The 25,622-nt window shown below is 41.3% G+C and overlaps 1 protein-coding gene across 4 annotated transcripts in view; it reads left to right on the plus strand.

The window, feature by feature from the left end:
• Positions 1–25,338, plus strand: part of epha4l (eph receptor A4, like) — a 68,308-nt gene extending 42,970 nt beyond the window's left edge. Inside the window, exons 6-18 of one of the 4 annotated variants that reach the window (XM_059330796.1) lie at positions 2,837–2,961; positions 3,054–3,213; positions 4,504–4,615; positions 6,836–6,894; positions 7,380–7,493; positions 8,072–8,257; positions 12,390–12,451; positions 13,528–13,737; positions 13,844–13,993; positions 14,415–14,611; positions 17,578–17,736; positions 19,577–20,790; positions 23,747–25,338. In XM_059330796.1, coding sequence (XP_059186779.1) covers positions 2,837–2,961; positions 3,054–3,213; positions 4,504–4,615; positions 6,836–6,894; positions 7,380–7,493; positions 8,072–8,257; positions 12,390–12,451; positions 13,528–13,737; positions 13,844–13,993; positions 14,415–14,611; positions 17,578–17,736; positions 19,577–19,691 — 1,649 coding nt within the window. In that variant the 3' untranslated portion in view covers positions 19,692–20,790; positions 23,747–25,338. The remainder of the gene's footprint in view (positions 1–2,836; positions 2,962–3,053; positions 3,214–4,503; positions 4,616–6,835; positions 6,895–7,379; positions 7,494–8,071; positions 8,258–12,389; positions 12,452–13,527; positions 13,738–13,843; positions 13,994–14,414; positions 14,612–17,577; positions 17,737–19,576; positions 20,791–23,746) is intronic. The other 3 variants (XM_059330797.1, XM_059330798.1, XM_059330799.1) reach the window with 3 other exon arrangements.
• The last annotated feature ends 284 nt before the right edge of the window (positions 25,339–25,622 follow it).

A 25,622-nucleotide genomic window follows, 5' to 3' on the forward strand; every position in this document is an offset into this window, starting at 1 on the left:
CGCGTTCAGGAGGCTGTAAGAAATTACAGATCTGCCCCACATATTTAAATTCATTTACAAAGGTGCCAGCTTGTCTCGCATGGTCTGCCCAAGTCTCAGCCTCAGGTTAAACTTTTCTAGTCATGCCAGGTTGACTCTTGCATCAGCTCCGCACACTTGCTGCATGCACGGTTTAACAGTATTTTCCATGTCCCTGCTTTTTAGGCACTCCTCTGACTAATTTGTCTTAAAAAAAAAGAAGAAGAAACTTTGGCCTTGATGGATCACCTATCATGCATCTGGCTGTTTCTAACCTTGCAGTCTCACGTAGGGAATCTCAGAAGGGACCACTCAGAAAATCACTCATCTTTATCCTCACATTAGCCGAGGGAAAAATAAAAATGCAACAAGAGGAGGCGAACACGATTAAATTGCCATATCTGTCATCTTTGGAGGAAAGATGGATGTGTGGATTACCTCGGGGGCACAGAGTCCCGTGACCCCTCATGGGTTTTCTCTCTGAGCCGGAGCGTCCCTGGTCGGCCCCAGGAGGGCCTTCAAATTGGCTCTCGCTGCCGGGTAAGATTGATCGGAGGCATACAAATGGCCGCCATCTAATTGTTTAACGGAGACGCAACACATTAGGCCAACAGGATTACACAACCTTGGGTTAATCTAGTTACCAAAAGATGTCTGCAATCCCATCCCTCTCCCGCTCCATCTCCATCACAACGCCTAGCAGTCACAAAGCCTCCCCCTCCAACCGCTCCTTCACCCCGCTGAAATTCAATCCGAGGCTGGTGCTTGGATTCCAGGCCCGTTTGAACTCAATCCCCAGCTAAAAGCAGGGTTTTGTTAGCGTTAGCTTGAAGGCTAGGCTCCCTGGAGCCCCTGGTCAAAGTGATGAGAATGTATATAATGTCATAGATAATCCAATCATAATCGGTGGACCGCGAACCCCTCATTAATCATCTCACTGTAATTTTTTAAAAGGCAGATGGTCTGGAACGAGTAAGGTTACAGTATCACTGAGGAGCAGAGGTCAAACATTCTCTCCTTGTGAACTTGTAAGAGCAGACGCTACAATGAAATGCTACCTGGGCATCAGAGGAAGTGTTTTCTGTGTGTTTGTTTTTCGGGGCTAGTTGTGATTGTGAGAGGGGGCTTGAGCTTCCACATGAATTGTGTGAATGCAAGAATTCTCCATTCTGAATGTGTGTGTGCATATTTAGTCATTTTGCCAAGAAGCCAAAAATATTGTGGATATGTGCGCTGCTATCTAGCGCTGGTGTCATTTAGAGCCAGTTGGTGTAGTAGCTATTAGCTAGTGGAGTCCAGCTTGTTTGCATTTTACATTTTGACAAATTACAGAAACATTGATTTGTAACTTTTAAGAAAAATGTAGTTTTTTTGTGGTCCAGGAACAAAGCAATGTGATGTTAAAAGTCACATAGGTCCATCAGCAGGTGGCAGTGGATGTGGATGGGACCAATCAACCCAGGTCTTTAAATCGGGGGACCATTGTTTGCATCCTGTTTTTTTTAAAACTAACTCTGTTCTTTTTAATTGCTTTTGATGCCTAACCGTAACCAAAGTGTCTAATACATCGATCTTCTCATGTATAAAATGTGTTGCAGTCGTGCCACAGTAAGAACAGGTTGCAGCAATTTAGAAACATTCATATTCAACATATTTGTGGTTTAAAAAAATCCTGAAATCCAACTTAAAAAAGATAAAATGCCAAATTGTATTGTTGTGACTGGGCTATGGAGCCACGGTAAGGTCCCACCCGAGTCAATCGCGAGTCAATCATGACGGTACACCCCCTTTTAATAGCATCAAATAACATAAATGTTATAAAAATGAACTGTTGAACACACATTAACGTGATAAGAAGGCCCTAAAATGTCAGAAACTTTAAAAAATGTATTTTTTTGTAAGGTTTTGCTCACATCCAGCCCTTCATCCGTCTTTATATACAGTCTATGATTCAACCTACTGTTCCGTGGTCTATATCTCCACCTTTCCCACCATATATCTTCTTCTCTGCTCAAAACTCAATCTGTGCACAAGTGTTTTGGCTGTTTACAACACTATCTCTCCTATGGATGTCTCTTTGCAGTGTCAAGAGTGTGTATGACCCAATTTTAGTGTTGTCACACTCCCTGAAGATAGAGGTTTGATTTGTGCAGCGGCGACACGCTGGAGGGAGGGGACGAGTGTGAGCCATTATCTGTGCTTTAACCTTCACATGTTAAAGGCGTCTGAACGCAGATAGCACGGCTGCCTGAAATATGGCCTCATTATCAGCTGCAGCAGAAAGGGCTCCGGATAAGATCGCTCACAGCAGCTTTAATGAAAACCAATTGATTTGCTCTCTTGAAGACAATATAAAAAAGCAAAGGCGTTGAGCTCATCGCAAGCTTTCTGAGGCGAACTTTGTTGCGACGCAAGCTTTCCCAGGGTGACCGCAGTATCTGCAGAAAATGAGGTTAGGCATTATTTTGCCAGCTTATAGGAAAAGTGGCTGCTAGCGTCAGCCGAGGGGAAATTGGATCACCTTTATTGATGCCAACCATTAGTTCAGAAGTAGAGTATCGCCATACTCTCTTTGGCAATCCAGCTGTGTGGTCATACAGTACCGCTCTGTAACGCCTTTTACTTTAAATAGAAGCCAAATTCAAAGATAAATGGAAGTGATTGCCTTGTGGTCTGTCTGGCCCACTGTTTGACTTTTTCAGCAGGAGAAAAAAGTGTGGGATTTAGGACCTCAAAGGCTGAAACAACATGAAGGACTGAGAGAAAGCAGTGGGCTAAAACTGTTTTTTTTTCTGTCTTTCTTTGATCATCTCACCAGCTCCGTCTCCAGTGACTTCCATCCAGGCGAAGGATATCACAAGACACACCATCTCTCTGGCCTGGCAGCCTCCGGACAGAGCCAACGGGGTCATCCTGGAGTACGAGGTCAAGTACTATGAGAAGGTGAGGGCTCCCATGATGACAGAACCTCTAAAATAGCACCAGACTGGAAGGAAAAACACATCTGATTGTTTCCTCTTTGGTTCCTTTTTCAGGACCAAAATGAAAGAAGCTACAGAATCATTAAAACTTCATCGAGGAACACCGACATCAAGGGTCTCACCCCGCTCACTTCCTACGTCTTCCATGTTCGTGCACGCACAGCGGCCGGGTACGGGGATTTCAGCGGCCCGTTTGAGTTCATGACCAACTCCGGTGAGTTCGGCCTGCCTTAATGACATCAGTGCACTGCAGCGCCGCAGAGGCTCCATCACACACATTTCTGTGAAATCCAGCAATGATGGCATCTTTTATGAGTTTGTCTCTTTCATCGTGGAGTCATTAATCAAAATAGCTGTCGTCTATAAAAGATAAATGATTTTGTGCTCCAGCACCTGACTGGCAACTTGAGTAGCTGCTATTATTCCAGTTGCAATGAGTCTCAGTGGATGTGCCCGCTAGGGTTCAACCTATATGGGTTTTTGAAAAATGGTGCCATCTCTGATATTTTCGAAGCTACTTTTTCTTAATGTTGTTATTTTAGAGCCAGGAAATAAGTGTTTCTAGTAGACTCCAAAACTTTGTCAAACCTGAATATAACAAAAGTAACTTCAACTATGTGTGTAGTTAATTATGGTTTAAACCTCTTAACCACACTGACCCTCCAATGGTTCATTCATTGCAGCTGAATGTTGGTTGTTGAAGAAAAAAAAACATAAATGACATGATTTATATCTTTATAGCAGCTGTATTTCTTTCAAACCTCACAATCCATACATCCGTACAAAATTAAGCTTTGGTCCTAGATTTAAAAAACAAAATGCAAGAAATGCAAATGCAGCATTAATTGAATTTAAGATTATTCCCCTCAACTAAAGAATTATTTAACATATATTTACTGTAAATACTTTCTATTTCAAATACAAAGGAGCATATTTTAATTAATTGTTAATTGCTCAATGTCCCACAGCTGAAGTGGTGGTGGGTTCAGTAATTAATAAATAAAAAACTTTGATGCTCTAAAGGCACAATAATGGCATTGGAACCTATATTGTTGAATTGACTACCATGTTGGAAATACAACATTTACCCAATTTAAAGCCAAAAAATATGATTTTAAAGCTACTGAAAAGGAAATTAAAGGGCCAGTTTCCTCTGGTAAATATTATGCTGCATGACAATGACTGTGGGTGGAAGTTTCTGACGTAGGGCAGGACAGAGAAGCACTGCAGGTCCAGGTGTCCCCTTTGTAATGCAGATAGAGATCACAGTACATGATAATGACGTGGTCAAGCACACATCCTAATGGCCCGGCATTGTCTCAGTGGAATAGGGCGAGGGACACAGGGAGGAAGTGTGAGGGGGGTCAATGACTTTGACAAACACAGACTGGTTCTATTGAGCACAGTGATATTGACTTTGTCTCTGGCCAACTGTCCTCCCTTTATCTCCTCCTTCCCTCCTTCTTCCTTTCTTTTCTCCCATCTTTCCTCCCTTTTCCCTCAGTTCCAGCTCCCATTATCGGCGACGGGGCCAACTCCACAGTGTTACTGGTGTCAGTGGTGGGCAGCGTGGTCCTCCTCATCATCCTCATCAGCGCTTTCGTCATCAGCCGAAGGTGAGCTCCGTCCTTCTGTCCCTTCTGCTTCCTGTCTGTCCTTCTTCCTCTCACATGAGGGATGTCTTGCTTAGCGCTGAGGAAAAGTAGCTGTCAGGAGATGGCAAAAACACACACACATACACATACATAAACTGAGCCAGACAGTCGGATGAGTGATGACTCGCCACACCGGAGACGTGATTGACAGCTCCGACAGCTGAAGAGATGCAATCAGCGACCCCTTCGCTCCCTTTCCTCAGCATCCATCCCTCCTCCCACCTCTCCGTCTCTCGGCGAGTGGCTGTAATCCCGGCCACTGGTTATTTTCTCCCGCTGACCGCCGCGAAGAGAACGAGAGAGAGAGAGAGGAGAGACGTAAAAAGACAGAGAGGGATTGGAGGGTGGACAATGAGATAAGCGGGCAGTGAAAAGTAGGAGATAGGATACAGCGAGTGAGACAGAGAGGCATCAGGTGGATTTGCGGTGACCCAATCTCAGGGTGTTAACCAGCGGGCAGGACAAAGCACCGTCACACAGATGGGATTACATGCAGATGGGGCTGCCTCACCTCAGGGTGTTAACCACACTCCCCCTATCTGTGTGTGTGTGTGTGTGTGTGTGTGTGTGTTTGCATATGCTTATGTGAAAAAAGTATTGTTTTCATGCGTGTGGTGGTACAGGGGGAAGGGGAGTGTTAATGGTGTGTGTGTTGATTCCTGCGTGTGCCTTTTATGGGCATGCGTTGATCCCTTTATGTGTGAGTGTGCCTCTTTATATGGAAAGCAAATCATTGTTTGCATGTGTGTATTGGAGTTGAGAATGATAGGGAGTGAAGGGGGCTGTTGATTGTGTGTGTGCGCATGTGTGTGTGTGTGTGTGTGTGTGTGTGTGTGTGTGTGATTGCCTCTCTCCCGTGCCAAGCAGGTGGTTGTCTCAGCCTTTTTTATATGCATGTAACGGCCACTGTCATTGTGCTGCTGCGGCCATCCTGTGATTGTGGGGAGGGACTGTAATCACGTCGCCGTTTACCATCATTACACAACCATAGAGAAGGACAATGTCTCGCACATCTGGTCATTTCCACCACTGACCCAACACATCAATATAAGCACAGGTGTCAGGCTGCCTGAGGGAGTTAGAGGGATTTAAGTGCATCTTCTCTCAGATTGATTTGCTGCTTTATGCTCAGTGCCCTTCAGAAACCTTCAGTGCTGCACGGTACTTTGGGCTTAAAGTAGAAATAGCACAATGTAAACTAATACAAGATTACAAGTAAAAGTCTTCTGTTTGTTTAAATTAATGTACAAAATTAGTATCAAAAGTTAAAGTACTCATTATTCTATGACATATGCAGTATTTCGAGTATTATTACTTGAGATGTAAACAACATTTTAATGTTGAAGCTGCCCATGGAGGAGCTTATTTAAATGAATATATTTCTATTATCTATCGGGACGTCTTACAAATATAAAACCTCAGATGACCAAAAATTGCAGTTTGAGGTGTCCAGTTTTACAGAGGTCTCTTTTCTAGTGTTGTTAGCATGTCATGTTCTAGCTGAAACCCAAAATACAAGTATGAATCTGAAAATGAGCAGAATATATCTCCACTAACTAAGCTTTTCACTCTTTGTATTCAATAAAAAAACAAGATATAACACGTCCATTAGTGGGCTCTTGAGGTGCGTATAGGAGCAGAGTCGGGCTAAACCCTGTTTACAGTCTTTATGCTAAGCTAAGCTAATATTCCCCTAATTTTAGCTTTATATTTAACAGACAGACAAGAGAGTGGTATCAATCTTCTCATCAAACACTTGGTAATGAAGCAAAAAATTGCATTTTCCCCAAAATGTTAAACTCTTTTATCCAAATAAGTAAGAGTAATTATCAAGTGGCACAAACCAAATCTAAAAATCACATTAGGCGAGCATCCAAAAGCAGTGTCTGTCTTTCCATCTAATGAGCTCCCCTCAATGAATAATTAATATCAAACAAGAATATCAATGTCTGATCAGTAATCAGTGATTGTGTCGCCACTTTACATAATTTAATTGATGTATAAGTGGGTTTGCAGTCACGGGTTATGTTTTAATTATTGAACTGACACGTGAGCTGTTATTATTTTTTATATATTTCTTGTTTTTATATCAGATGCAGATACTTTGCTTGTTACTCTGAGATTGGAAACTTAAATGTGCTGTTGTCACTGTGACTGACCATCCTGCTGTTTTGCCCCCAGAAGGAGTAAGTACAGCAAGGCCAAGCAGGACTCTGACGAAGAAAAGCACTTACATCAAGGTAAGTCACACTCCACCTACACACTCTATAATTGAAAAACATTAGCGCTGTCAGGTGCGCTCATGTGCATGCACTCTAAACCGCAAATGAAGCCAGTAAATGGAGAGGGAGAAAGAAAAAAGAAAAAAACTATTTTGAAGTTAATGTACTTGCATCCCGACATGCTCCAAACACCTCATTATCAAGTCATCAGCACTGTTATTTGCATCCCACAAAAATTTCAAGCTAATGAACTCCGTCTTCATTGGAGTCAGCCGCAGTGGCATGAAAAAGCAAAGGAGTCAGAGTGTGAAGTGAGGTATGGAGAGAAGAAAGGAGGTGGAGGAGGAGGAGGTTCCACAGAGGAAGGCGGTGTCGCCTGCAGCATGGTGGAAATAAAGAACAGATGGAGTGTACTTGCCGGAATGAATTAACCTTCATTTTTCTCCCCCTTCTTTATGTTTCTGCTTCCTTCCTTCCTTTCCTTTGTAAATGCCTTTCCTCAGGAGTGAGGATATACGTCGACCCCTTTACCTACGAGGACCCAAACCAAGCTGTCCGTGAGTTCGCCAAAGAGATCGACGCCTCCTGTATCAAGATTGAGAAAGTGATTGGCATCGGTAAGAAGCCTCATCTATCAATTATTATGAATGCATTGTTATGGGGAGCCTTAGCAGAAGGGCACATTGTAACACACTTTGGATAAAAGCATCCACCTAATGGGATAATAGTATATTTGGTATTCGTTCCATGCAAATATTGCGCCGCCGGTGATTCATGTCTGCTCTCACATGGACTCCTTGTGAATAAAAACGTTGTTTTCTCAGACAATAACATTTCTCCAGAGAGGTCAACGAGTAAAGAATAAATAAATAAGAATCAGAGGAGGCTAAATATGTTGTCTGCTCTATTTCTGTGGCCAGAGAAAAGTCATCCAATGACAAAATAATAAAGAGAAAGAATCAATACCCATTTCCCCTCTCTCCCTGCTCCAGTGGGCGAAGGGGAGGAGGGGAGTGAAGGATTAGAGACCCTGATCAATGTTTAAAGTGGACCCCTTCTAACCTGCACACACACAAACACACACAAGCATCCACCCCCTCTCCTGATGTGATTTATAATCCGTGCGCTGTAGTAGCAGAGTGCTTGTGTATCATCATTCCATATTTTTAACCCAAGCCTTTTTTTAATTCTAAAGGGGAGTTTGGTGAGGTGTGCAGCGGCCGCCTGAAGATGCCGGGCAAGAGGGAGATCTGCGTGGCCATCAAGACGCTGAAGGCCGGATACACCGACAAGCAGAGGCGGGACTTCCTGTCTGAGGCCAGCATCATGGGCCAGTTCGACCACCCGAACATCATTCACCTGGAGGGCGTGGTCACCAAATGTAAGTCCAACATTTGTTTAGGCCAAAAGTTTGGACACACCCATCTCATTCAATGCATTTTTCTTTATTTTCATGACTATTTACATTGTAGATTCTCGCTGAAGGCATCAAAACTATGAATAAACACATATGGAATTATGTACTTAACAAAAAAAGTGTGAAATAACTGAAAACATGTCTTGTATTTTAGATTCCTCAAAGTAGCCACCCTTTGCTTACTAGAATATAAGACATGTTTTCAGTTATTTCACACTTTTTTGTTAAGTACATAATTCCACATGTGTTCATTAATAGTTTTGATGAATTTACAATGTCAATAGTCATGAAAATAAAGGAAAAACATTGAATGAGAAGGTGTTTCCTAACTTTTGGCCTGTACTGTACTTTTTAAGTCGTGCAGGGTGGGAATGAGAATCATAAACACTTGTGATGTGTTCTAATTTCCTTTTGGCACTCACACATATTCATAATGCCTTATAAAAATAATCATAGAACATTACTTAGAAGGTTAAGTATCATAATAATTAATAATTGCTGGTCACACATTGACATTGCATATGCCTATAATGCATTATAAACATACTTATGATGCACTATAGGGTAATGAATAGATTAACCCCATATCCTAACCCTATAATATCACTATTCTGCATTATGTCAGTGGCATATATATATATATATATATATATATATATATATATATATATATATATATTTATAATATATAATTATAATATAACTGTAAATGACCAGAAGTTATAAAGTAATTTGATGCTTGACCTTTTTAAGTTATAAAATGATGCTGTTTCAAATGACAGGAATAAAATCATTTAAGACTGGTTGAGGATTAAATTGCTCTGCTCAGACACACACACACACACACACACACACACACACACACACATTTACACACACAATGACTTTTATATTATAATAACACAGAGAGGACATTCATTTTTGTCGTCCCTTTCCCACCTTAAAAAACGTAACAATAAATCATTAAAAACTACGTCTGCGGTTTTAGGTGACTTTGGGAAAGGGTGATGGGGGACAAACCAATCTTTAAAGGTTTGTGTTTGTGTGGTGCGTGTGTTTTACTGCTTGCATACCACTCATGCTGTGTTCTAGGAGATCTGTATTTGCACATATATCTGCTATATTTGTGCACATGTGTCCGGACATCCCATCCGAAGGTATCCCCAGGTGGGCTCTGTCCAGATGGAAGGGGTCTTGCGTTTGTGGGGAGGGGGGAGTGAGAGGTAGCTGGGCAGTTGGGAGGGGGGTCTAATGGGTCCAGGAACAGGCCCTGTAGCACGGCACCAGGCTCATTAATCATGGTGTCAGCTGTAAATGTGTTTGGGGTTAGGGAGTGATACCCTATCCCTTCTCTATCTGCTGCTGCATGGCCACAAAACCGGCCAAACCTCCCTCCCTCTGCCCTTGGCACTCTCTCCTCTCCGTCTCTACCTTTTACACCTTCCCCCGGTGCTATTTATTAGGCTCGAGGCGTGTGTGTGTGTGTGTGTTCGAATGTCTTGTCAGCACATGTTGGCTTCTGCACACCTTTGATTGCACGCATGTGTGCGTGAGTGTTACCACAGCTGATGGCCGGCCTCGGCTCGGGTTAGATGGATGAAGTGTCTTAATGTGTGGTGACACAACAGCCAGGCCCTATCTGTGCTAGATAACACTGTCTCTCCCACTGTTGTACACACACACACACACACACACACACACTGATAGATGCACATAAACACACTATGCCCAGTCGCTGAAAGTGAACAGCAGCACAGGCAGAATTGCTTATCACCTATCACACCTCTCACCACGGCGGGTGACCTCTCAGACCTCGCAGAGACGGAGCGAGAGGGAGAGAGAAAAAGGCGGACAGATGGACAGGAGGAAGGGGAAAGAAATCGGAGACAAGCAGCAGACAGGGAAGGTGCAAATAGAGATGCGGAGAGAAGGAGACAGGAAGGCGGTTAGGGGCTGATGGATTGGACGAAAGACAGAGAACAACAGTGGCAAAGACAGAGAGAGAACTACTGAACCGGAGGCTGAGAGAGAAAGAGACGGAGCGAAACAGAGGAGGGAGAGAGGAGCAGATGAGCTACGCAGCAGTGACAGGAGCCGACATGAAAGGATGGTGAAGATCAACACGATAACTCCCACTCCACCTCCATCCACTCTTACTTCTGAGTGGTTGACACAAGGTTCGGGCAAATTAGTCCTTTACACTTGAGTGTGTCAGTCGAATCTATTAAAAATCCATTATTTGAATTGCACTCCCGTCTCCATTACAATCAAGTTAAAAGGAATTCTCAATCTGGCTTCAGTTTGCTGGCATGTCCAACAGAGCCAATTAAGCCTTATTAATTATGGAGGAACTCCAAATAGACAATGAAATACATAAATGTGCAGAAATCCCTCACTGAGGACTGCTGGCTGCTGTCCACCGTCTTGTATAGACTTAATGTTTCCATCATGGAGTCCAAAAAAGTTCTCTTTTATTGATGCTTCACAACTTTTTTTGGAATCAAGGTTGTAAATCCAGCCTGTGTTTAAGCTCAGAGTCACACTTGATGTGTTTAACAGCTGATTTACATAAATTAAGAGCGTGCTAATTTAAAAAAGATGTGCCCCTTAAAGGCTGATCTTTTTTCGCTGCAAACGCCCGGGCCTCCAGAGAGCGTTTGCCCAACGTTCCCTCAGTACTGTCCCCCTGTTGCGTGGTCCCCTTCCCCTATTTTTTTGGCAGGTGATAATCGGCCCATTGGCGGGGCCCTCGCCCAGAGTTCATTGCCAAAGGCGGCAGGGCGTATTCAGTAAACAAGGAATTAGCATGCAAATGAGAAGGGAGGAAGAGGGCGGGGCTGTGAAGGCGAGAGTTTAAGGTCGCAGGTCAGACGCTCCTCAGACTTGATTGGGGAGCTGTCAATCACCGGCGGCCCCGGGGCAGAGGCGAGCAACAAAGGGAACAAAGATGGCTGACAAAGAGGGCCCCTGCTCTCCCCCAACTTTAACTCCACTTCCTCTTTTTGGGGGCATCGCCAGAGCGCCCTGTAATTAATGGAGTGCCAATCACGCGGCGGGTATTGCGGTGACTGACGGCCTCTTGGCATGGCGAGAGGCCGGCTCTGGAGTGGAGGAACTTCACCTTTGAGACCTCAGCTGCCAAGCGCTCGGCGGGCTCTCTGCTGCTTTTAGGCATTCTGCACAAGAGATTTCACACAACCTCCCCTGCAGGCTTTATAGGTTGAAGTCAGCACTTCTCTCCAACGCAATAAGCTTTTAAGTCCACCTTAACTGTGCCACTTGAAATGGAACGCAAAGAGCAGCACTGTTCTAGGAGGAATTTGTGGCAGCACTTTTCAGCATGTGTTGTTGCCATGGCTGGTTAGGCACCAGCTTGCTGCCATTTTGGGACAAAAACAAGCCACCCTCCCTTCCTTTTCCCTTTTTTTTCCCTCCTCTCGCTCTCGTTTTCTCTCCTCCTCTGCTCATGGTCCCTAAGAGACAAAGACAGACAGAGACCCACCAGGGAATGTCCACCCTCCCCACCGCCTGCCCCGGCTCAGATAAAGACACAGACGCTCCCCCAAGAGAGACGAAGAGGGGAAGACAGAGGGATGGGGTGATAAAGGCCAGAGAGGAGTGGCAGGGATTGAGCGGGAGAGAGAAAGGGAGGAAAAAAGAAAGCAACAGAGAGGAGCTAGCAGGAGAGTGACAGATGCGCCCGAAGTTGGCAGAGGAGAAAGAGGGCAAAGGGACAGTGAGTGACACAAATAGCGAGTCAGAGGGATTCTGGGTGAGTGACTGGGATGAGACTTTGTATAATGCTTCCAACGTCAGTTCATATTTGCATAAACACAAGATGGTGTGTGTGTGTGGTGGTGTTGTGTTTCAGTGGAGATGCCTTTGCATGTGCAGGGAAGAAGAGGGACGTCAGGGCAACCGTAACACTGAGCTAATTAAATCACTACGGGACAGAGATGGATGGCCTAACACACACTCACACACACACATTCCCTCGAGGACCCCCCTGCTGTGTCGGGCTGTGATGTGCATCGTTTACCTCTATAATCATCTGCCTCTCTCTCTCTCTCTCTCTCTCTCTCTCTCTCTCTCCTAGGTAAGCCAGTGATGATTATCACAGAGTACATGGAAAACGGATCGCTGGATGCATTCCTGAGGGTCAGTCATGCGTTTCCTTCTGCACACGTGTGTTTGTGTGTGTGTGTGAGCGTAGGATACAACTGTAGCGTGCTGATCCCATCTTATCTCTGTAATGTCACCCCCCCCACCCCACCCCCAAATTACAAGCGTTCGTTCACAAACATTCGCCCTAATCTTTATCCTCTCCTAGATCGACTTACTGTTTTTCTGACAAGGAGGTTTCACCTCTGTGATTCCAGGGTTCACTACACATTGTGTTTCACATGATGCTTCGTTACTTTATGTGTTCTTTTAGTGGCCTTAAACCATTTATTAAAGCTGCAATTTATTTATTGTGATTGGGACAAAGCTGAAATATTTGCAGTTAAATATTAAACATACCGTATTTCCTCAATTTAATTTTCCTCTTTTATAAGCCGGGTGTCTTACCGGTGTTATGTCAAAGTCTGTTCCCCCGTCGATATGTGTCCCCCTTACCTTAACCTGCACCAACCTGACCCCTGACCCCAACCAGTCCTCCTTTAAGTTGTTAACATGAGCCCAAGTTTACCTTAACCCCAAACAGTTCTCTCTAACTTAAACTTAAATCCTAACTCCAACCGCGGAAGTGATGCTACGGAGAACACCATTCAGGAAACATCATTTGACGGGTAACAGATTTCAACACAACACCTGTATTTTGAAGTTTGGCCACACGAGTTAGTACTGTAGGTAAATATGGTTGTTTCTCCCGCTGTCCTAGTCATTCTCTGTAAAGTCGAGCCGTTTACGCACGTTCTTCTGGGCTTTTTAGTAGTTTAGACATTTTAAATCCTGCTTAAAATGAACATTCAGCGTGCTGTTCATTGTTTGTTTACATCCGAGTACTTCCAATATGGCCGACATCCGGGTAACTGGCTACAATGCGCTGTGTAAAACACTCTAAAAAGTGCCGGTCAGAGCTGCTCTGATTTTCTTTTTTTAATAAAAGCCTCCTTCAAATAATAGCCTGCCCATATTATTAAGCCCCGGCTACTATTTGAGGAAATACGGTATTCCAAAACATTTAAGATGCCAGTGATGTGATGTAAACGTTTTTAATTTTTCTTCTGCAGAAGAATGATGGTCGCTTCACAGTGATCCAGCTGGTTGGAATCCTGCGCGGAATTGCATCAGGCATGAAGTACCTGTCAGACATGAGCTACGTTCACCGGGACCTGGCTGCTCGTAACATCCTGGTCAACAGCAACCTGGTGTGCAAGGTGTCCGACTTCGGCATGTCCCGCGTGCTGGAGGACGACCCCGAGGCTGCGTACACCACCAGGGTGAGTGTCGGGGGGACGTGTCCCACTGACTCAGTGGTCCGTCTGCGTGTCACCTTACTTGTCGGCTTTGTCGGCTTTCATTAATCAGCCCATCTTTCAATTACAGGGAGGGAAGATTCCCATCCGCTGGACGGCCCCGGAGGCCATCGCTTACAGGAAGTTCACCTCGGCCAGCGACGTGTGGAGCTACGGCATCGTCATGTGGGAAGTGATGTCATACGGCGAGCGACCATACTGGGACATGAGTAACCAAGATGTAAGTGTGGAGAAATGTAATTACATGCAGGCAAACAAAAATAATCTAGAGTGTGAATTAAGTTGAAATATTAGCTTGAGCAATAATTCCCAGCTGTATGTGTAATGTCAGGCTTTTTAAAAGATACTTCATCATTTTAACTTGGTTAGGTAATCAAATTACACACAGGAGTGATAAAACACCAGCAGTGTAATCTCTTTTCTCATTTCACATTAAATTCACAATTCTAGTGGCACTAATGAGGATAAGAATTTAATTTATGCATAAACAAATGGGAAGGGGCCTGAAGTAAGGTTACTAAAAATCAAGCAATAAGCAAAGAATTAATGTAATCAAACTGTCGACAGTTTTTATTTCAGTTTCTCCTCTAAAACAAACCCAGAAACAAAGTGCCTTACAGCAGCATTGGTCTTCTGTCCAGGTGATCAAGGCTATTGATGAAGGCTATCGGCTGCCGCCGCCCATGGACTGCCCTGTGGCACTCCACCAGCTCATGCTGGACTGCTGGCAGAGAGAGAGGGCCGACCGGCCGAAGTTTGGACAGATCGTCAACATGCTGGACAAGCTGATCCGCAACCCAAACACACTGAAGAGGACCGGGGGAGAGACCACTGTCAGGTGAGACAGCAGGACACAGACACATACTGAATAAATGGGGTGTTAAAGGGTTAATCATGCCAAAGGTTTGGGTTTTTTGCCATGTCCCAGCACCAAGTTCCTGTCCTAGCCACTCTGGATTATACACAGATTTCATTGTAACTACATTTTATTGAAGAAATATGATGTGATATGAGGATAATTGTAGAGGGATCACATTTTTTCAGGAATATGGCTATTATACAGGCATATTAATTCACATAATCTTTGCATTATTTAGCTCAAATCAACTGATGCACACTAATAACCAAACCAGTAAACAGGCTGCATGACTCCGTTAGGTTCCATATTGTAAAAAGTGAGATTTCCATGTCTGCAAGCAAGTGTAGGAGCCCATATTCAGAAATTGTGCCTTTAAATTCTGTAAGGTTGTGAGTCACAACTATACTATATATAGTTAGGAAGTGCTGCTACAGTGCTGTGACAGTCAGTCCTGGGTTGCAATTAGATTAGATTAGATTAGATTCAACTTTATTGTCATTGAACAGAGTACAAGTACTAGGACAACGAAATGTAGTTTAGCATCTAACCAGAAGTGCAGAGTAGTAAAGTGCAGGGTATTTACATATGAACACAGAGTATAAATATAGTGCGGGTATGAATTGAATATGATATAGGATATATACAGTTATAGAAATATATACAGCAGAGAATGTACATTAAAGCAGCAGTGCAGGTAGATGAATGGATGGTAATAAATAGTCAAAAACAGTCATTAATGTGGGCAATGATGGTGCAGAGACAGATGCAGAAGACCCAGAAATGCTGGCCAATCAGAGAAGACTGGGCTTAAAGAGACAGACTTTACCTTGAAGACAGTTATATTCATTCAGTTTCTTTCTGCAAACATGTTCTTTAAGAAACCCAAAATACAAGTATAAAGTTGAAAAGCACAATATATCCCCTTTAAAAAGTATAGAACAGTTGTGGAATTTTACATAAAGCTCAGCGGAAACCCACAAGTATGTTAAAAAACCATATATATGCAGCCTACTCACTGCACAATGCATTACACACACTTTGTTACTCTCTCGCTGGTGTTTACATTCACCATTAAACATTATCTACCACTAACGTGCAGCTCTTTTCAACACAAACACCTTCCGTAATGGATTTCTCTGCAAACTAGCTTTAATGGTGCTGTACACTGAGGAATGTAGGCGTGCTAACAGGAGGGGGGGTTACGATGTAAGTTAAAAACAAACATGACCCTGCAGCTCCGACACCATTACTCTCAAGCGGCTAAATGTGTTAAGAATGACCTACGTGTGTTTACAGACTCGACGCAGGCCAGCGGGAGTCTGTTTGAGTTTAACGAGTGTGTGAGCGTATGCAAGTGGCACACACACACACACACACACACACACACACACCTAGTGGGACACAGTGAGAGCGAGAGAGGAGCCCTTGTGGAGTAATTAGCAGAACTGAATCCAATAAATGCAGGTTTTACAGTTACAAGAGGGAAAGGGAGTGTAGAATGTGTGTGTGTATTTGAAAAGGGATCCCTGTGAATAATCTGTTCCACCTACGGAGTAAAGATGACTTATTAAAGAGTCTGACATCCTGTTCTCACACTTCAACTCAACATCGCTTTTAAAGAAGACGGAACGATAAAGAGAGATAGAGATAGAGTGTGTGTGTGTGTGTGTGTGTGTGTGTGTGTGTGTGTGTGTGTGTGTGTGAGAGTTACCAGAGTGGGACGAGAGCACCAGCGACTCAGACTCACCGGCCCCGTGTAAATGTTTCATGGTCGGCGGCGCTGCTGCAACAGAAAGGAAAGATAGTGAAGTAAGAAATGAAAAAGTAGGGAATTAATTCTGCTGATGAATATCTCAATGTGAGGAGGAACTCCACCGTGCAGTAAAACTCACAGAGGTGTGCCCGGGATGTGTGTTTTCTGTGAAATAAGGATTAACTAACTGTGTCGGTCACACCCAGGAGGAACCTTGTTTGACTTGGCTCGGCTTTTAGCAGGACCCACAAAACAGGGACAGAAAACAGAGCCGGGCCCTGACAGATCTGCTGAGTCGATCAAGGAAGGAAAAGCCTGAGAGAAATGTAGCATGGTGCATTTTACAGCTTGTGAGTAGCTCCCTGTCAGCGCACCATGTGTATGCGTCACGGCCTCCTGATGCTACGGAACAGCATCATAGTCAGGAACAAGGAAACCGATTCCTGCAATGCCGCTGTGTCTGTTGTCATGAATCAATGGTGTTCCAGACTGAGTTACAAAGTGGATCATTACCTTTCAAATCAAAAGCACTTAAACAGAATATAACTTTTATCGAGTGTTTGCACACTGTTGCACACATCGTGGTTCTGGGCTTACGCGTTGGACTGTAAATACAGAACCAGCTGAGAGTTGAGACAACATCTGCAGATTTTTTTCATGAAATTAATTTTCCAGAAATGCTGGCCAATCAGAGAAGGGCTCGAAGAGACAGACAACAGTTATATTCATTCAGTTTCTTTCTGCAAACATGTTCTACAAGAAACCAAAATACAAATATAAAGTTGAAAATTAGCACAATATATCCCCTTTAAAAAGTATAGAACAGTTGTGGAATTTTACATAAAGCTCAGTGAAAACCCACAAATATGTAAAAAAAACAAAACAATATATGTCCTATTCACTGCACAATGCATAACACACACTCTGTTATTCTCTCGCTGGTGTTTACATTCACCATTAAACATTATCTACCGGTAACATGCAGATCTTTTCAACACAAACACCTTCCGTAATGGATTTCTCTGCAAACTAGCTGTAATGGTGCTGTACACTGAGGAACGTAGGCGTGCTAACACGTCGTGGTTCTGGGCTTACGTGTTGGACTGTAAATACAGAACCAGCTGAGAGTTGAGACAACATCTGCAGAATTTTTTCATGGAATTAATTATCCACTTTCCTCCTCCACCACCAGGCCTAAGACCACCCTGCTGGAGCCGGGGAGCCCCGAGGCGTCCTCAGCCGTGGGCACAGTGGAGGACTGGCTGCAGGCCATCGGCATGGAGAGATACTGCGACAACTTCACCGCCGCCGGCTACACCACTCCAGAGGCTGTGGTCCACATGACACAAGAGTGAGTGGGAGAGGGAGAATATGAGAGGAAGGGAGGAAGGAAAGAGAAGGAAGGTGCTATAGTAACACACAGCAAAATACGAAATGGAATTGGGACATTTTCTTTCCTGTAATCACTTAGCCCATTCAGAATGTTTTTAAGAGAAAGAATTAGTCAGTAGAGAATAAGGAATTCTCTATATGAGCCCAGAAAATTGAAATGTGTAGATATATATATATTAGAGCTGCAACAATTATTCGATTAATAAAACAAAAATCTGCTTAAAGTAATCCTCAACTATTTGATAATCGAATAATTGGTTTGAGCAGTTTTATGTCCAAATTCTCTGATTTCAGCTTCTTCAATGTGAATATTTCTGGTTTCTTTGTTCCTTTATGACAATAAACTGAATATCTCTTTGGTTTGTGGACAAAACAAGAGATTTGAGGATCATCTTGTGGTTTGGGAAACACTGATTGATATTTTTAACATTTTATGGACCAAACAACTAATCGATTAATCATCTAAATAATTGACAGATTAATCGATAATTAAAATAATCGTTAGTTGCAGCCCTAATATATATTTTATTTTATTTTAGCACTACAGTTTTAGAGTTTTGAAAATGTTGCAGCAGCTTATTGTGGATATCTAGTGATAAATTTAGTTACATGTTACATGTTTTACAATGAAAAACTTAAAGGTGCAGATGTAGTTTAAGATTAAAAATAAGACAACAAAAATGTTATTCACTCTTGAAAAGAAAGTTAAAACTGACCAAAGCAATTGTTTGGGAAACTTAATGTCTTTCTTGCTAAGAGTTGGATGTGCAGATAGATACCACTCCCATGCTAAAAAATGTCAAGTAGGGATTTTACAAAGGGTTAACTGATATAGTTCTGGCAGGTAACTAGCTGTTGCCTATGCTTTAAATATTTCGCCAGGCTAATCTATCCACCTGCTGGCTGCAGCTTCATATTAAGCGCTCAGATATGAGAGTATCAATCCTGTCATCTAACTCTCAGCAAGAAAGTAAATAAGTTTGTTCCCTAAGATAGATAGATAGATAGATAGATATATAGATAGATTACTTTATTCATCCCCGAAGGGAAATTCGGTTGTCACAGCAGTCCGGTATTCAAGTACAGTACAATACAATAGAATAAAATACTGAGGTAGCATAAATAAAAACAACAATAGAAAAAAACACAGAATAGAACAAGAACAAGGACACTTAAGAAGTTAAGAAAGAACATCAGTTGGTAGGATGGTTGGCAAGATGATGGTAATAATTAAACTGGTGATATGATATGATGGCAACAATGGTATAGTGACTAGACGATATATAATAATAATAAAAGTACAGTATATAATATAATATATAATATAACATGTAATAATAGATAATAAACAATATAAAAATAAAATGAAAAATATAAATAAAGTAATTTTAAGTAAAATAGTAATGATAATAATAATAATAATAAATAAATAAGTCCGGTATAATAATAATAGTAGTATATTCCAGTATATAGTAATAATAGTAATGGTGTGAATATGTGAAACTAGTATTACACTATTTTATGATTTGAAGAGAATCACTGTGTGACATTTTTTTGTGAGGTCAACATGTGTTAAGTTTCTCAGTCTCTGTCACTTGTCTGAAAACTTCTCATTTTTCAGCTATTAAGATTACAGGATTAGGATTGCTGTGTTGGCAAGTGAAATTCCTCACACAGCAGTTAAACTGTCACGCTAGTTTCCAGTGGAAGGCTGTAAAATTCATCATGTGTATCAGGCCTACGTGTGTTTGTTATTGTTGTCCGCGCTCCTAAAAGGCCTCTGTTCTCCGTTTTTGCAGGGACATGGCTCGCATAGGCATCTCCTCTGCAGCACACCAGAACAAGATCCTGACCAGCGTCCAGGGAATGCTGTCCCAAATGCAACAGATGCAAGGCAGAATGGTTCCCGTCTGAGAGATTTAAACAAAGAAAAAAGGAAAAAGGAAGCAAATCGACTTCGTTTCTTATGAAAAAAATAAATAAATAACAAAAAAGATTAAATATTAAAAAAAAAGAGACAAATAAACTATGAAGAAATAGTTTACCTCATCCATGCACTTTAAATTGGATTTAAAAGATGTTGATGAAGAAAAAAAAAAAGTGGTGAAAATGGCACTTTTTTAAAATCAGACCTTTACCATGCCCTTTTTTTTGTTGTTTTGGAGAATGGGACGCTTCTTTCTGCAGCATTTATAGAGAGATGGAGGGACGGCTGGAAAAGTGCTTCCGAGAGGCCAATCTGGAGTGCCTTTAATGGTCTGGAAGGAAAAGCGAGGGAGGAGGGAGTCATACCTTTCTTCCTCCTCTTGGGCAGAGTGTTGCTTCTGGAACTTTATTTCTGGAATAATCCGCCGAGCAGACTTTTTTGATTTCCTGTGACTGCGTTTATTGTACATGAATTGTTTCTGTGGGACTTACAGGCTAACCCCGGCCACCATTGTTCTCTCTCAGCTGGATCTGTTTGATATCTCACAGACAAAATGGAGGATCCTGACCGTCATGTATAAACAGTGAATCTCTGAGAGGTTGAGGGTTGGATTCCGAGGGGAGACAGCGTAGCAGGAGAGGGCTTATTTTTAGGAGCTTTTTTTGAGTTTTTTGCTCTTTTCTGGCCTTGTTTTTCTCCCAGAACGCTGTATTTTGTTGCCCTCAGGACGTTGCTGAGAATGTCTTTGATCTTCCAGAGGAGCTTCCCACTCCCCTGTCTTCCCAAAAATGCCCTCCTACACCTCAGATAAACACACAATTTGGATTCTTCCATTCATCTCCCCATCTGAATCAACCCCCCCCTCTACCACTGACTCTTCCTCACCACTTTTGATGGACAGCTGTTTGGACCAGTTTAATTGGCTTTCCTAATTGGAGAACGAAGGAATTTATTGGCTGGATTTATTTGGACAAAAGGATCCAACAAAGGCAATAAAGATGCAGAATGAATCAGAATCATCGGCATCATCATCGCCAAGAAAATACACAAGAAAATTCAAAGAGGATTACTCAAACCGTCATCAAGGTAAGAATCAATGTTTTTTATTTATTTAGACTCCGCACTAAAAAGCCCTTTATTATTGCAGTTTGCTTCAACTTTGTCTAGCCACAGAGTAGCTAAAAGATTCATTAGACCCCCCCTCTCTCTCATCACCGGCCCCTCAGCTCCAGAAACTGTGTTAATTAACAAGTGGGTCGCGCCACCTCAGGCAGCTCGAGCAGATCAATAGCCACTGGTCTGTGATCAGTCTGCGGGCCTGATGCTGCTGGCATGTTAATGAGAAGAATTAATCAGCCGCCGACTCCCAATCAGCCAAACAGAGCCCACCAGAGCTCAGGAACTCTTTCTAGGAAAGAAAGAAAGAGCTTTTGGGCAGAAAACGTCATTTATTTAACCCATTGACGCCTGAAACGCCTGTAAAACCTCTGGGCAATTTTAAAATAAGCCCGTAAAACCTGAAGTTTTTCTGGAAATTCAACAGAAGTGTCAACGCTTCTACTAAATAATAGATTTTTCAGCCTCTGTAGCAGGTAGAAATTAAATTCAAAAAGTATTTGAGAGCTTATACAAATACTACAAAACGACGTAACCGATTTCCAGGCTTCAATGGGTTAAATGGATCAGATTATATTGTGTTCTATTTTGGTCAATCCATGGACAGATATATGTAGCTTTTCTGGGTATAAATATCATAAAAAATGGACACAGATTAAAACATTTATCTTCTAAGCAAGGCCAAGACTGATCTCACCAATTTACATAATTATTTTAATTTGTGTTTATTTATTTTAGAAGTTTTTTAGTTCTGTAAAACTAGCTAAAACTAATGCAGTCTGAATTCAGCAACACTGTTATAAATCCAGCAATCAAAGTAATGTTTTGTTTTTGGGTTTAGAGAGGTTCAACTTTAATGTTATGATCATTTTGGAGTGTTACAACTAGCAATCATCCTCATTCATCTGCCTCATTAATTATGTTCTGTCCCAATTATTTTGTCTATAAAATGGGAGAAATGCCCAAAACAATAACAGAGAGCCATGGTGATGTTTGTCTGAGCAGCAGTTCCAAACAAAAGATAATCAATTTACTATCATATAGCCTATGATCATGAAAAGAATAAAATTCTCACATTTTAGAAGGTAAAACTTGGCAAACTTGACACGATTTTAAAAATAGTTCTAGATTAATTTTCTATCAGTCAGCCAGCTGGCACATAAGTATATATGTATTTTCTGTTTCTAGTTCTGAGGTGTTTGTAATATTTCTCTTAGTATTTCTTTTATGATTAAACATATTTCATTTAATATATTTCATAAAATCAGTATAAAATCAGTAAACTTCTTCTTTTTTTGCAATTTTGCTTGAAAAATATCCCACTATTAATTAATAAAAAGACTAATTTTCAAGTGGCTATTTAAATCAACAAATTTAGCTGCACCAGTGAGTTGTTTTTCATTATAGTTGGGGTGTTTAATAATATTCTGTCCATCATTTTCATTTTTAGAATAAAAAAATCAGTGCAAAGCATTTACTTAACTGCTGTACAAGGCTAAAACATGAAACAATATTCAATTTCAAAAAGTTATTGAGCTATAATTAATCTTATTCCTGCATGATGAAAGAATTATTTACAAAACATTTATTTCAGTTTGCATTATGGAATTGTGCGCTACACAGGCAGTGGTGGTTCTACACAGGGGCCGACAGGGGCCACTGCCCCTGTGGAGAAGCCCTTGGCCCCTGCTGTGGCCCCTGTGTCAAATTAATAATGAAATGATCAATTTATAACGATGAAAGATTCGTACTTATTGTTCAAACAAAATCTCACCCACACAAAAGGAACCCAGAATGTGAACATTGTATAATAGTTGAATTGTGCATAAAAGCTTGTATATAAATAACAAAAAAGATCATTCTCACTATACTGCACTTTCAAAATAAAAAATTGTGCACAAAATGAGAAATGTCATTGTCGTACAAAAACAATTGGGTAACACTTTACAATAACCATCTAAGTGATGTTTATAGATGGTTTATAAACCAATTATTAACCATTTATAAAGTGCTATACATATTCAATCTTTAAATGTTTTCAACCAATTTCTTAAAGGTGTATGAATCATTTAAAAATCATTAACATAATTAACATGGTGTTAAAAATGTTATAATGAGTGCAACTAAAACTATTGATAAACTATTAATTATAATTTAATTGATTTTAATGGTAAATTAACTATAATCTTACATTAATATACCATCTTTTTGCCATTTATAAATTATTTAGTTAGTTACACATTAATAAATTATGTATCTAACATTCTAAATGGCCTATATACGGTTTATAAATGATGATTAAACGTTAATAAACTATCTGTTTACCATTTATAAATGATGGTTATTGTAAAGTGTTACCAACAATTGTTATTGTTGGTGAGTCTCATTGTTTCAATCAATGTATTTGTATCTTCCAAATAGCTTTTAAAGAAAAGCTAAAATAAAAGGTTTTGACTGCTTAAATATCATCTTTGCCATTTTTTTAATGTGCCCCTCTAATTAAACACCGGCCCCTCCTCGGCCCCCACAGTGAAATTGGTGTAGAACCACCACTGCCATACATAGAGCATTGATCTAATTTAAAAGCCAGTTAAATGTGTTTGATGCATGCCAATAAGTCAAGGGCATGTTTCATATATTATGTACACAATGCAGCATGTGGTGCACACAAGTTAATATATCGTTGCCACAAAATCCATATTTTCCCCCTGTGGGGCGGCCGCTCGCAGTCTCAGGATGCTCCTGCTCTGGCATTTGACTTTGTTTAGCAGATGAGTCGAATGTTCCATGGTGCTGGAGCTGCAGAGCAGGATTGTTGGTCAGGACTGGATGCCAAGCAGAAAATGTTTAGATTCAAAACCACCATGACTGATGCAGCCTCTCTCCTCCTCCCCCCCCCCCCCCCCTTTTTTTTCTTTCTCTCCAGCTGCTGCCGTCCATCACAAACAGGATCCCGGTCTCGCTCGCCACGACCACAATTCTTCCTCTTTTGTCTTCCTCCTCCTGATTTCCCCCTCCTCTCCTCGGAGTCTCCTCCGACACCGAGAAGACAAATCCACCCCGAGCGTCTGGGACGTCTGCCGTCGTCACAACAACTTGACAAACTAGCCACTACGCTCTTGTGGCCGTCCAGCATTGTGCTGGAATTACTATGAATGATTTAACAGCTTCAAAAAAGAGACAATAAGAAGAATGTAATATAATCGAGAAGCCCTGCTCCAGCGGATAATGTACTTTTATTTTGAAAGTTTCTTTTTTTTTTTTTGTGATTTTTTTTTTTTTTGTTGTTGTTGATTTTTTTTATTGTTTTGTTCTGTTTGCATGTAAAGTAACAAACGTTTGATTTGAGCGTGCGAATGTGATGTGTGCATGTGTGTGTGTGTGTGTGTGTGACTGACAACGTCTTGAAGTACTATCAGTAATGTGTGTTTTCATGCCACTGTGGAGGAAGAGAATATAACAGATGTATTGGGGGTTTTTTTACATGAAAAAGAAAAAAACCCTGGACTTTTATTTTGGCTTTTTGCTTTTGTGTCGTCTAAAAAACGATGTAAGGTGTGTTGCTCCGCGCCGTGCAAACTCTACTCAGCAACAGCATTTATTAAACAGCTTTCTGGAATGCAACCCATTTTCTGCTTCGGCAGCAGCAGCGGCTTGCAAATGGACACACAGAGACACAGACAAGAGAGACTAAAAGCCTCCTGTGCATGGAAACACACCATGAGTTTGGACTCTCCGAGCTCATGACAAGTCAAGGAGAAAATGTCGGAAGCATGTCTCTCTCTTTGGAAATGGGAGCCGTTTAAAATGACGAACCTGTACACAAGAAAAAGGATCATAGAAGTGAGGAAAAGGTGTTTAAGAAGGGAAAACTGTTGCTTATTTTTATTTTTTCCAGAGCACATCATACAGCTACAGGTTTAACCCAATGGACTATATTCTTTTTGTTCCTTTATCTCTTTAAAATATACTTATGCGAATGTTTTTGAACTCGTAAATGACGCTTCGTATAATACAACAACACCTCCGTCCTTAATTCAGCTCTACTGCTCTTTCCTTTTTTGGCGACGTTCTTTTGGGTTTTATCTATCGAAAAAGGACCTGTTTGGAAATATGCAAGACATGTTGGGAAGGAGAACCAGAATGTACTGTAAAATACTTTTTTCCTTTACTTAAATGTTGGACGATTTGAAAAAAAAGAAAAAAAAAAAAGATAACAAAGCGCAAGAGTTAATGTTTGTCATTGTATGCCTTCCGATGCCATATGATCTAGCCATGTAGATCTAACATTCTCTCAATCTTTTTTTGTACTTTTTTTTTTTGACATGATCATGTTTTTGTTTTTTTGCCTTTTTTTTTTGGTTTTATTTTGTTTTTGTCAAGGAGCTCTAGGTACATGTAACTTATGTCATTTATTTATGTCCTTTTATATCTAGTTTGTAAAATAATAGCCTAAAGTGAAGAAAATAAAGGGGTGCCAAAGTGCATTCTTAATAAAGTAGAAACCATATGACGATCTCTCTGCCTCTCATTAACTTCTTCCACTCCACTTCTCCTCCCTATTAATTTTTTATTTTTAGGGGGTCAACAGAATTTTTAGGGGGGGTAGCAAGTCATCATCACATATAAAAGCTGGGAACCTGAAGTTTAATTTGAAATGTAGCTCAGCACTTTGTCAAATTCTTATAGTCATATATACACTACTGGGCAAAAGTTTTAGAACACACCAACTTTTCCAGAATTTAATTGAAAATTATGCAGTTTAATGTCTCAGTGTACTCTGAAATTAATGCACATTTGCA

The sequence above is a fragment of the Centropristis striata genome, chromosome 4 (genome assembly GCF_030273125.1).
Source record: "Centropristis striata isolate RG_2023a ecotype Rhode Island chromosome 4, C.striata_1.0, whole genome shotgun sequence".
Lineage (NCBI taxonomy): Eukaryota > Metazoa > Chordata > Actinopteri > Perciformes > Serranidae > Centropristis > Centropristis striata.